The 13,817-nt window shown below is 36.7% G+C and overlaps 1 protein-coding gene across 1 annotated transcript in view; it reads right to left on the reverse strand.

Moving 5' to 3' along the window:
- Positions 1-13,817, reverse strand: part of RSBN1 (round spermatid basic protein 1) — a 51,774-nt gene that overhangs the window by 5,642 nt on the left and 32,315 nt on the right. Inside the window, exons 3-5 of the mRNA XM_045546848.1 lie at positions 8,451-8,588; positions 7,996-8,138; positions 976-1,143 (exon numbers count right to left, since the gene is read on the reverse strand). Coding sequence (XP_045402804.1) covers positions 976-1,143; positions 7,996-8,138; positions 8,451-8,588 — 449 coding nt within the window. The remainder of the gene's footprint in view (positions 1-975; positions 1,144-7,995; positions 8,139-8,450; positions 8,589-13,817) is intronic.

Here is a 13,817-nt window from a genome sequence, read left to right on the forward strand (position 1 = left end):
TTTTTTGTTCTTGGAAATGCTACTACTAGCAAAGAAATAGATACACAGGCTTCTAAGGACTTAAGCATACAATTTTCAAAAAATTAAAATTAAAAACTTTAAAACAAAAAAACCCATGAAAATCAGATTAGTTATTGCAAAATTAAAACAACAGTGGCTAAAAAGAATAGTTTTATTCTAAATCAGTTGCATTTGCTATTCTCTACTTTACATCTCTATGTCCTGAGCTTTGTTAAAATTGGGCCCCAACTGAATGTAAAATGGTACAGCCACTATGGAAAACAGTCTAGCAGTTCCTCAAAAAATTAAAAATAGAGTTACCATACGATCCAGCAACTCCACTTCCGGGTATATACCCAAAAGAATTAAAAGCAGGGACACAAAGATATTTGTACACCCATGTTCATAGCAGCATTATTCACAATAGCCAAAAGGTGGAAGCAACCCAAGTGTCCACTGATGGATAAATGGATTATACCACAAAACGTGGTATATACATAGAATGGATTACCCCTCAACCTTAAAAAGGAAGGAGATATGAAAAGGAGAGGTACAGGGGGAAAAGAAAAGAAGGAGATTCTGACACTTGTTACAACATGGATGAACCATGAAGACATTATGCTATGAGAAATAAGCCAGTCACAAAATGACAAATACTGTATGGCTCCATTTACATGAGGTATCTGAAGTACCAAAATTCATAGAAACAGAAAGTAGAATGACGGTTACCAGAGCCTGAGGGTGAGGGAAAAAGAGGAGCTGTTGTTCAATGGGTACAGTTTCAGCTTTGCAAGATGAAAAAGTTCTGGAGATCTGTTTCACAACAATATGATTATACTTTACTCTTCAGTTTAAAAATGATAAAGATGGAAAACTGTGTATTTTACCACAATTTAAAAATTGGTCCCCAACCTTTTAAATAGAGCCCACATTTTCTTTGACAATGTTAACCAACCTTGCAGTTGAGTTACTTACCATTCACCAAACTGTACAGCTTTCAAAACCCCAACAGCAGCCGTACTCTGCCAGTCAAACCCCTGACCTACATGATCAGCATGAGCTCTTGTCCTATCTTCAAAGAGGACTTCACGGGGTTCACTGGTCCGAGGTAGGTACTGGAGATTTTTAATTTCATTCATTGATCTGGAGTTGATTTCGTTGTGAAGCAAAGGGAAAGCAAGGAAGAAAGAGCCCCCCCCCCAAAATTATCAATAACAATAAGGCACAGAAGCAATACCAGATTTAAATAAGATGAGGGCTGAGAACGGTTCAATGATTTTGACCATTAGCATTTAACACACTATTTATAATGCTTAATGTGATTACCACCTTTCTCTTCCTATAGGCCATAACAAAGTAGAAACTATATCCTAGATTAGTCTCAAATGTAGTATTGCTGTCTAGCAACAGAAAATGCAACTCAAAGTTTAAGGCTGTATGCTTCTTTACCCTCAGTCATTTTCATTTCTAACTCTTAAAACATTCTACTAGAGATCTGATTCAAGACGGCCAAATAAACATCCATGTGATCTCCTTCAACATTAAAATGAAAGTAAAAGGCTTCAAACTAATAATGGAGGGAGAGAGGATTAGATGGGGGAATGGATGAGTATATAAATGAAACAGAATTGGCCAAGAGTTGAAAGCTGTTGGTATTAAATACATGGGAGTTTATTATATTATCTTCTGCATTTTTATATGCTCAAAAATTTCTAAATATAATAATCTAAAGGTGATAGTAAAGGAATAAGAAGTAGCAAAGGAAAGGAATTAGTGAATAAGCAATATCAACAAACTCCTGCAACATAGAAAATGACCAGAGTCTTGGACTAATAAAACTGAGCAGAGAAAGCCACAGGCTTAGAATACACAAGAAGGGATCAGCAGCTAAAAGGGAAGACATGTCCAATAGACTCTGGACAAGGCTGACTCCAAAAAAACAGCCAGCTAGCACTCTGGGAGGCTGAGGCAGGAGGATCATTTGAGATCAAGAGTTTGAGACCAACATCAGCAACAGCAAGACCCTGTCTCTACTAAAAAGAGAAAAAAATTAGCCAGGCATGGTGGTGCATGCCTGTAGTCCCAGTTACTCAGGAGGCTGAGGCAAGAGGATCACTTGAGCCCAGGAGTTTGAGGTTGCTGTGAGCTATGATGATGCCACTGCGGTCTAGCTAGGGAGACAGAGTGACTTTGTCTCAAAAAACAAAAACAAAAACAAAAAACCATACACAACCAAAACAGCCAGGTATAATAACAATAAGACAAACGAAGTGATGCTGAGAAAAGAGGAATTGAGGTGAAATTCTGCAAATACATCAGTCATTCACCACACCTGCAGGTAGAAATGCAGACAATGAGGCATTTACCCCATGGAGTAGACAATGGCTACCCAACCAACATCCGCTCCTTACCTTGATTTTCATTAGGCATCTGATCCTACCCTTGATGTGACCTAATTCACAAGCTCCAGAGGTAGATCTTGATGAGTTCTAGCAAATTATGGTAAGCTCATTTCCCTGCCAGTGACTGATTTCAGAATAGACATGAACTGATTCTGGGTAACAGTAATGAAAGAAAATCTGCTGAGGAGAATTCTGGGGAGTTTCATAGCTCCTAAGAAAGAAATACAAGAAAAGATAGTCTCCTCTTCTATTAGATATAACCAGATCCAGATGTGATGCCTAGAACTGCTATAGCAGTTCCAGCAACCACAACAAGAGAGCCAAGTGTGAATACAAAGCCTAGGGCCTTTGCATCTAGCCTAGGCAAAGAGAAGGATAAAGCAGAGAAAAGGAAAGGACCTTGTTCCTTGATAATAGCATTGAGCCACTGTCCATATGGTGTCTGGAGCCAACCTCTCTGGACTTCCTGATACAGAATATAACAAACATTTTATGAATCAGTTTGAGTCAAAATTGCTTATACAAAAACATCCTGATAAACTTTCAGCCAAAAAACCTGCATGTTTCTCTAAACACACTGTACTTGCCATATAAATAGAACATAATTCTCTGACATTTGGACACATCATTTAATGTCCACTTCCATGCCTGTTCACTCTAAATTCAAACCTATCTGTTGACAAGCCCCACCAAGATATAAAAAGAACTCCCAATAAGGCCAATGCTTTATTTCAAAATATGAATCGGTCAAATAAGAATCACTAGATATATTTGAAGTTAGCAGACTGACAAAGAAAGACCAAAATAAACAACACTAAAATTTAAAAATTCAAAAGAAAGGTTAAAAGACAAAATTCAAGTAAATGTCTCAATCAAAAGCAAAAAGATAATGGAAATATGAGGATAATCATACCAGGAGATCTATTATTCAACTAGTAGTAAATATAGATCAACTAGTAATAATACTAGTATTATCTACTAGTGTAGATCAACTAGTAATAGATTCAGAAAGCAATGGAGGCCCAGGCATGGTGGCTCATGCCTGTAATCCTAATACTCTGGGGAGGCTGAGGAGGGAGTATCGCTTGAGCTCAGGAGTTCGAGACCAGCCTGAGCAAGAGCAAGACCCAGTCTTTACTAAAAAGAGAAAAATTAGCCAGGCGTCCTGGTGTGCGCTTATAGTCCCAGCTACGTGGGAGGCTGAGGCAGGAGGATCACTTGAGCCCAGGAGTTCGAGGTTGCTGTGAGCTAGGCTGACACCATGGCACTCTACTCAGGGCAACAGAGTGAGATCCTGTCTCAAAAAAAAAAAGAAAGAAATGGAGAAGAAATTACCAAAGCAATTAAGCTAGAAAAATTCTCAGAAAGGAAAGGAGACATGAATCTAGAGCAATGCTAAAAATCTTAAGGGAAAATACAACCTCTGGACTCCAGCTAAACTATTAATCATATTTAGTGACAGAAAAAGAAATTTTCAGACATATAATGACTCAAAATACTTTCCTTTTCTTAGAATATTACTTGAGAATGTGCTCAAGCAAGAGAAGGAAATAAACCTAGGAAGACAACCACCATAGAATAATGCAGAAAAGCACTAAATGGGAAGTCCTAGGATGATAACCGTGAAATAAGCCTTCCACGTTGAGGCAGAATACAGAGCTTCAAAAGATTTCCATGGGCGGGGCATGGTGACTTATGCCTGTAATCCCAGCTTCTTGGGAAGCTGAGGTGGGAAGACTGCTTGAGCCCAGGAGTTTGAAGTTGCAGTAAAGCTATATAGATCATGCTACTGCACCCCAGTTTGGGTGACAAAGCATGACCCCGTCTCTAAAAAAATAAATCAGTAAAAAATTTTTAAACAAGATTACCATGTAAAAGACTGACGTGTTAGAGCAGATTGTATGAACAAAATTCTGGAAAAGACTTAAGGATATGATAAAATGACAGAATATAAGGTAACTACCATCACCCTAAAAAAAAAGAGGTTATATAAGAAAGCCACAGTCAAGTAGTTGAGAAAGGCAGTGTGGTTCTAGAAGAAAGTAATGTATCTTAAGCAATAAAGATAATAGAAGATATTTAGGATATAGTCAAGAAAAGTTTATGCCCCCACCTCAAAAAAAGAGCAATCGGAAACTGCAAGAAAAACAACTTTTTTCTAAAGCATGATCCAAATATAAAACTTTTAAAACTGTGGCATGGTTTTGAGTATCTAGATGAAATATAGGAAACAAAGATCCTTTTGTATATTCATCCTTTGAGCGACAACATAATATTGGAAACTTAGAATAAGAATTTTTAGCCCACTAGCTGCATCTGCAGTAAACATAGCTACTTATAATATTATAAATGCCATTTAATGGCTTTCAAATTTTAGAATCCATCTATTAACAAAGCATGTGAGACATAATTATGGTTTTAAAGCAGAATATGAATTAATCTCAACAATGTATAAGTAACAGCTGACATAAAAAAGTGGAGAAGAAGAGGATAAAAGCAAGGGTCATCTAACTATTCAGAGAACAAGAGGAAGGAATATCTATCATACCAAGAAGTCAAAACCCTGTCAAAAACTCTGTGGGGAAACGGGCACGGTGGGTCACACCTGTAATCCTAACACTCTGGGAGGCCGAGGCAGGAGGATTGCTTGAGCTCAGGAGTTCAAGACTAGCCTGAGCAAGGGCAAGACCCCATCTCTACTAAAAAAAATAGAAAGAAATTAGCTGGACAACTAAAAATATATAGGAAAAAAAAACAATTAGCTGGGCATGGTGGTTCATGCTTATAGTCCCAGCTACCCAGGAGGCTGAGGCAGGAGGATCGCTTGAGCCTAGGAGTTTGAGGTTGCTGTGAGCTAGGCTGACGCCATGGCACTCTAGCCCAGGCAAGAGAGTAGTAAGACTGTCTCAAAAAAAAAAAAAATTTGTAGGGGGAAAAAAGGCATTATAAACAAATGTTTTTGCCTCTAGTAAAAGTCAGTTTGCCTCTGGGAGGGAAAAGAGGACAGGATTTTTCATTATAAGCTCTGCCATACTATTGGATTTTTTTAAAAACTGTGTGCATGTATTTCTTTAACTCTGGAGTTTGGAAATCCAAAGATCAGCTTCAGTAGCAGTCCCTTGGTAAGTTGATAACTTCTCACATTTGATTCCACCATTCTCAGCAACAAGAAGTTCTCATTAACACAAAAAGATGACATTGGTATTTACATTTTGATTCATTCACTCTAATTCAAAGTATTTTTGAATGCTTCACTTAAGAACATTTAATACCAACAGAAATAAAATTTGATGGCACCTCAGATTACTGGAGAAATAACAGATGATTAAATAAATAATGTTGGTACAGCTGCCTAACTACTTGGAGGAAAATGTTAAATCTCTTCCTCTGTATTGAAACCAATTCCAGGTAGATTAAATAAAACTGAAATCACAGAAATACTAAGAAAAAGTGTAGGTGAATATTTTTAATACTGAATGAGAAAAGGCCTTTCTAAGCCTACTACTAAAGGAGAAACCTCAAAGGAAAAGATACAGACATCTGACTACAAATAAACAAAAATTTGTGAGTAAAAAAAAAAAAATCCCCACTGAAGCAAAAAGAAAAACCACAACAGAAGAAAAACAAAAGGTTAATAACCATAATACACACAGAATTTTTACAAAGGAAAAACACTCCAATAGAAATGTGGGTAAAGGAAATTAAAGGAAATCACCAAAGAAGAAATAACAAACCCCTTAAAGAAGAACAAATTAAAATGAGACATTTTCATCCAATCAGATCAACAAAGTTAAAGAGAATATTAATGGAGAGTTTGAGGAATAGGTCACTATCTTAGTATTAATATATGGGTAGGGGTATTAATTGGTACATTTCTAGAGGTCCATTAGAAATGTGTATACTTGGAGCCTTTAGTAATTTCTACTAAGAAAATAAACACCCATACGCACAAAGATATATATCTACCAAACATGTATCCATCTACAATCAGTGGTATGTTGTACATGTTTAACACCTGGCTTAGGGGAGGTGGGGAGAGGTGGCAGATTTGTAGCTGATTTCTGTGGTGTAAATACTCCCCAAATGGCTAATTTCCAGCTACTAATATGACATCACTCAATGTAGAATTGGAAGATGAGGCTAATAATAGCCCTTGTGAGCAGATACAAACTGCCTCCAGCACACCACTGTCATGTTTGTCAAAATACTGTTTATAGTGAAAAACTGGAAATAATTTACACTAATAAAGAATTGGTTAGATAAATCTTTATACAACCATACAGTGAACTACATAGTCATTTAAAATGATATAGCTGCATCTTAATAAAACACATAAATCTAAAGGAAAAAAATTCCCAACTTTTAAAGTAAACATCATGTAAAGAATGTGTATATTTTTAAACAAACAAAATTTATACTGTATGTATGGACTAAAATTTGAAAGGTTAATATGCCTAAATGGATGAGATAATGGCTGACTTCTTGCCTTCTTTTTACTCTATTTTTTAAGTTTATAATAATCAGGAAACAATAGTCATTTTTGGCCAAGATGATAGAATTAAAAACATATACAGTACTTAAGAATTTAGTAGAATTTCAAGATTCATCATTATCTTGTACAAAATCTGTTGCCTAACAACAATTTTTACAATGTATTTTCATGCATCATCTCAAGTACCTAAGATTATTCCATACTTAGCTCAAGAATCATTCCCCTGTGAGCTTTAAGTTAAGGTCTAGACTAGTCCATTAGAACTCACTTCTGGGCACTTATTTCAAGTTGCTATTTCCATAGTCTAAGATTTTTCAAAGTACCAGAGTGAGTTAATCTACATTTGTTTTAAGTGTCTGAAACACAAAATATGTTAGCACAATATGAATTACTGAAGCTCTGTACTAGACTATATTACTGCTTCATTCAGCAATTACTGGTCACCTACTATGTGTCACGAGGACAGAGATGAATACAACAGCCCATGTCCTCAAGGAGCTTACCTTAAATATTAGTAAATAATAAAAACATGTAAAGAGATCATTAATGAATAGAATGTTGTGGCACAGAAAGGGGAACAATTAATTACATTAAGGGAACAAAGAAAAGCTTCACAAAGGAGGTGCCATCCAAGTTAAGTTTTGGAAAATTTATTAGAAGTCTGCTAGGTAGAAAGGAAGATGGGGGATACCATTCCATGTAAAAAGCAAAAGCAAAGAGTTATGAAAGACCATGGTTTGGAAACTGAATTTATTACGGCTGAAGCAGATGAGAAGAGGTACTGTTGGGGCTAGATTATGAAAGATCCTTGTAGACTACACTAAGGAGAGTTTGATCTTTTATCCTGCAGGCATTTAAGGCCAAGGTTTTAAGAAAAAAAATAAAAATAAAATTTGTTTTTTAGAATGATTCCTCACCCTGATAACTATGTAATGAACGTGGATTGGACTAAGGAACTTACAACTAGAAGATTTATTTAAGAAACCTCTTCAAATAATACAGACAAATGGTTTTCAAACTATGCTCAGGTCTCAAACATTTTTATAAGCAATCAACTGGAAAAAAAGTGGTTTTGCTTATTTGAGAAAAATAAATGTTTACCGTCGTCTTTTGAAGGGTGACTTTGGCATATCTGCTGTAGGGATCATCTGCTCTCCTGGCCTTACCCACATAATAGGCCCATCATCACTTTGGGACCTACACTGGAGTCGGAGGCTGGAAAGTGTACCCCAGGGCAAAGTCATCTAGAAATCAGATGAATGAGTCACATGAAAAAAATTTTTAGACTATTTACAAATTAACCCCACCCACTCAAATATTATAAAAGTTCTAAGAAGCATTTTTTGTAAGTGTATGTATACAAAGAAATAAATGCTATTCATATAGTAATTTATTAATAAAAAAGAATTGGAGTTAAGTACTTTGTAGCAATATTTTTCTAAATATTTCTATTCAAAATATTGGATAAAATTTAATTTTAACAGACAATGTTAACTTAATACTCTATGCCCACTTAAGTAATGATCAAAACTTTAATAATCTGAATTACCACTCACTTTCAGAAATGGTGATTCTTCTAACATATCAAGGAACTCTGGGAAATAATCACCAACTTCTTCATCTACTGCTCCAACAAGACTTATCTGCCGCATAGGACCTGCTCGGTAGGTGCCACAGCAGTATGTCCTGTTGACCTGGTATAAAACAAAAGGGGGGAAAACGGAATGAGGTATACTACAATATAAAGAATTAGAATAGGATACTGTTTCTAACGTTGCTATTTCTTCTACATACTAAGAACTCAATGGTCTGTACCTTGGATAAAGTCAATAGTTACAGAGAGGCACCAAAGCACACTGACAAATACACTGATACATTTGCCACAAATGGAAATTTCAATGTGCAAGTTAGCCTATTGTCCCAACATCTCAAAGAAATATTGAAGATGTTAAGATTACTTAAACTTCTCTAAGAATGATGATTTTTGAACTTTGTAAACACTTCAAAGTGTGATCTTTATTTAAGAAGAAAAACCAGAATAAACATTAGTGAAATCGGTAGGGCAGGAAATAAAAAAGACCATGGTCAGATATCTATATTCATTTTGTACTCCCTAGCTTTAAAGTCTTCAAGCCAGTTACCAAAGCTGACCATTATCAAATCCAATCTCCCATAACTTCCATATAAGAGCCTTCACTTTAGGCAGGCTGATCTTTTTCCCTACTGAACTTATGCCAAACTTATTTCTACCTCCATTGATTTTTCTCTTGAATCTGCTCAACTTGCAATGTCCTCTTTTCTGTCAACTCAAATCTTATCCATCTTTCAAAGATCAGTTCGAGAGTTCTTTTTTTCCAGAAGTCTTTCTGGTCACCCTCCATGATCTTTCCCTTTTCTGAAGTCTAATGTTATGTAATGAGCACATATACATTTTCTCTATATCAACTCTCTAGCGAATTTAGGGTATACAATATACAAATTTGCAGCCTAGAGCATCCTATCTAGCATTTAAATGCAATCTATCAATTAATTCCATACAAACCATTCTTCTAGTCAGTTAATTTATGTTCTTATCCTACCTTCAATTTGGAATAAATGTTTCTCAAGAGTAGAGAGATCCTGTGCATAGAGATGGACTAGACTAGACATAATGGATTCTAATCAGAATTTCCACCTCAGCTCAGTTAACTAGCATTTTCTACTTTAGTTAAGATGCAGATTAGGCCGGGCGAGGTGGCTCACGCCTGTAATCCTAGCACTCTGGAAGGCCAAGGCAGGAGGATCGCTCAAGGTCAGGAGTTCGAGACTAGCCTGTGCAAGAGCGAGACCCTGTCTCTACTTAAAATAGAAAGAAATGATTTGAACAGCTAAAAATATATATAGAGAGAAAAAATTAGCTGGGCATGGTGGCGCATGCCTGTAGTCCCAGCTACTCAGGAGGCTGAGGCAGGAGGATCGCTTGAGCCCAGGAGTTTGAGGTTGCTGTGAGCTAGGCTGATGCCATGACACTCACTCTAGCCCGGGCAACAAAGTGAGACTCTGTCTCAAAAAAAATAAATAAATAAATAAATAAAATAAATAAAAAAGATGCAGATTAAATTGAAAAGCCTAACATACAGAACTTTATCTTTATAAGGTGGGCCTCTATGGAAGATTCAAAAAAAAATTTTTAGAGGATCAAATGTTACTGTTTCAAATGCCACCTATTTTGCCTTAATAGGAAAGTCTACATAAATGACCATCCAATATTTCACAATTAGTGAAATGATCATCTACTATACAATTCTTCACTATTAGTTCTTCAGCGGTATTTTTATTTATTTTTTTATTTCAGCATATTACAGGGGTACAAATGTTTAGGTTACATATATTGCCTTTGCCCTACCCAAATCAGAGCTTCCAGCACATCCATCCCCCAGACGGTGTGCACCACACCCATTAGGTGTGCATATACCCATCCCCTCCTTACCTCCCACCTGCCCAACACCCAGTGAATGTTATTACTATATGTGCACGTAAGTGTTGATCAGTTAATACCAATTTGATGGTGAGCACATGTGGTGCTTGTTTTTCCACTCTTAGGATACTTCACTTAGTAGAATAGGTTCCAACTCTATCCAGGATAATACAAGAGGTGCTATATCACCATCGTTTTCTGTGGCTGAGTAAAACTCCATGGTATATACAAATGACATTTTATTAATCCACTCATGTATTGATGGGCACTTGGGTTGTTTCCACCATCTTTGCAATTGTGAACTGTGCTGCTATAAACATTCTAATGCAGATGTCTTTTTTATAGAATGTCTTTTGTTCTTTTGGGTAGATGCCCAGTAATGGGATTGCTGGATCAAATGGTAGTTCTACTTTTAGCTCTTTGAGGTATCTCCATATTACTTTCCATAGAGGTTGTACTAGTTAGCAGTACCATAGCAGCATTTTTAGAATCAACTCATTTTTTTTCCCCATAGACAATTTAACATCACCCACACACATATACACATATATAGAAAAAAAAGTCTTAGATCTTGTTCTCAAATAGCAGGGGGATTTCTTAATTCCTTATAAATCCTTCCCCCAAGATCACTGTAGGTGATCCTTAAGCAGCAACTACCCAGGTCAGAATTACCTTGCATATATTTGTATGAATTATCTTCCATAAGTTTTCTGTGATTGTTGTGCTATTAAAAAGCCAGAGGAGACAGCATGGAAAAGAGCATCATCACAGAGATAAGTAAGGGAAAGAAAGGAAGCTTTTTACAATCACTATTCTAACCTTCCTAAGCCAATCATCCTAAAATAACTAAAGTAGATTTAACCTTCAACAACAGTCCTAGAAATCATTTACTTTCAGGAGCACTAAGAAATATCAGTCTTGTCCAAATACTTCCCCCAACTATTCCCAATTGTCAAAAATTCCTTTACTAATCTATACAGGATAGTGGCATTTTATAGGAGGAATATCCGAAAGACCTATCAGAATTCAAAGCTACTGAAACTCAAAAGCAATTCTGAAGAAATACACTGTCATGTCTACTAGCTTTGAGATATGCAACTCATAATGCATTACTAATTTGAAGGAATACACATGAAATCTCACACACAAAGTGAGAGTATTTTTATATTACACCACTCCAAGTTTACCTAATTCAAATATCACTAAATTCAACAGCATTGAACTTGAATACAACTAAGAAATAAAAACACTGGCTGGTCGCAGTTGTTCATGCCTATAATTCCAGCACTTTGGGAGGCCAAGGCAGGAGGATCACTTGAGCCAAGGAGTTCAAGACCAGCCTGGGCAACATAGCAAGATCCAGTCTCTACACAAGAAAAGAAAAAGGAAGAAAAAATGCAAACACCTAGGATGATCATTATGTGAATGAATAAATATAAAGGATCTTTTCCTATTTGGAAAGAGAAAAAAAGTAAACCTGAAAGAGGGGAGAGAGGGAACAACATAAGAAAAAGAGACGGTATGATCATAAAAGATAGCAAACTTTTATGATCTCATAATTTTGTCAAGGCCAACACGTTTATTTTCATCTACACACAAAGAAAGTTCCTCTTCTTATGAGGATCTTCAGGGTCATACCATTGTGTGAGTACCCATGGGGGCCAAAGAATTAACAATGTCCAATTTTTATTTAGCAGCAGAAGAGCCATCAAGTAAATAAGTATGTTACAATATACCAAGACTGGATTTTGAAACCTGCAAGGTATTAAGGCCTATTTGGAAAACTGTTGCTAAATTTCCCCAGCTACAGAAAGCCCTGATTAGTAAACCACAACCTTCCTGTTTTCATTCCTTTACTTACAAGAAATTAGACCTTTGGCTTTCCTTTACCTACGTTCTTTTCTCAACATCAGCCCTGCTTCTTACTTCCTTCCATATCTAGCCTAGACCTCAAGATTTATCCCTCTCTCATAAACACACTCTCATATCCTATCCGAGTCCTTCCACCAGCACTGCCTGTAAACCCAAAGCCTAAAACATTCTAAGCATCAGTCCTACCTCTGGACTTTTCCAATTCATCAGCCAATAAAACCCTTTTATCGTTTAAGCCCATTTTAAAATTGAATATTCTGCAACTTGCCATCAAAAGCACCTAGATACACCTTTTCCACATCAGAATCCTACTCCTATGATATTCGTCAGTATTTCCTGTCTCTACTGCCTCCCCTCACCTTTTATTCACATTTCTTATGAATGCAGTCAGGCTGCTGCCCACACCACTCACCTGAAACAAATCACTAATGACCTCCTCATCGCCAAATTCAAAGAATGTTTTTCAGTCATCTGCTTTCTTGACTTCCCTTTCAGGCTTCCTCCTCTCCAAAACGCGGTTGTTGCAGCGTTGGCCCCGTTCTCATTCAACATATTATCTGTGGGTGGTTTCAATTATACTACAGATTTAACCACCACCTGTACCCCTACTAAATTCCATAGCTACATCTCTAACTTAAAATTATTCCTCAGACTCAGAGCCTTACATACAATTGCCTCCTGGACGGCCCACAGACACCCTCAAAGGCAATACCGACAAAACTGAGCTCATTTTCTTATAACGTTCCCTTCCACCTCCAACCTGCTTTTTTCGCCTTCTTTATTTGCTGCACCAGTTAATGATTTTCATTCTCAGTTCCCAAATCAGGAATTAATAAGTCCCTCTTCCCCATCCCTTACATCTCAAAATCTACCCTTCTAAATCCACAGTACCACCGCCTTAATTCAGGAAATAATCATTTCTCACCTAATTGCAAAACCCTCCTTACCATAATCCTTGCTTTAGGATTCCCATCCACATGAGCCATCCTACATACTGCTACAAATAATCTCTTAAGGAAAAAACATCTTACCATCCAAACTTCCCGTTTTAAATCCTTTAGCTCTATATTAACTATAGCATCTAGCTCAAAATCCTTTTCAGTCCAGACAAAACCTGTCCTGATCTATTATTCCAAAAGAACCACCACATTTGCCACATTCTATATACACATTTTCAGCCGGGCATGGCAGCTCCTCCCTGTAATCCTAGCTACTGGGGAAGCTAAAGCAGGAGGATTGCTTGAGCCCAGGAGTTCAAGATTATAGTGAGCTATGATCATGCCATTGCACTCCAGTCTGGGTGATAGACTGAGACCTTGTCTCTAAAATAAATACATACACATTTTCCAAATTCTAAATAATCTGTGCTGTCTTCACAACTTTTCACATGTTATTATCCACTTTTCTAACTTGTTTATACTTGAAGATGGCTAAAAGTAGACCCAAGAGAAGGAAAGACTCAAAATAAGGTCTCAAGCTCAAAGAAATGAGGTACATAAAATTTATAGGTTTTAGACAAGTTGGATTTGGAGTTACAAGTAAATCAAAAAGGTAAGAACCAGTGCGTAGACTTGGAAATTATCTACAAAGTACA

This window comes from Lemur catta, chromosome 3, assembly GCF_020740605.2.
Source record: "Lemur catta isolate mLemCat1 chromosome 3, mLemCat1.pri, whole genome shotgun sequence".
Lineage (NCBI taxonomy): Eukaryota > Metazoa > Chordata > Mammalia > Primates > Lemuridae > Lemur > Lemur catta.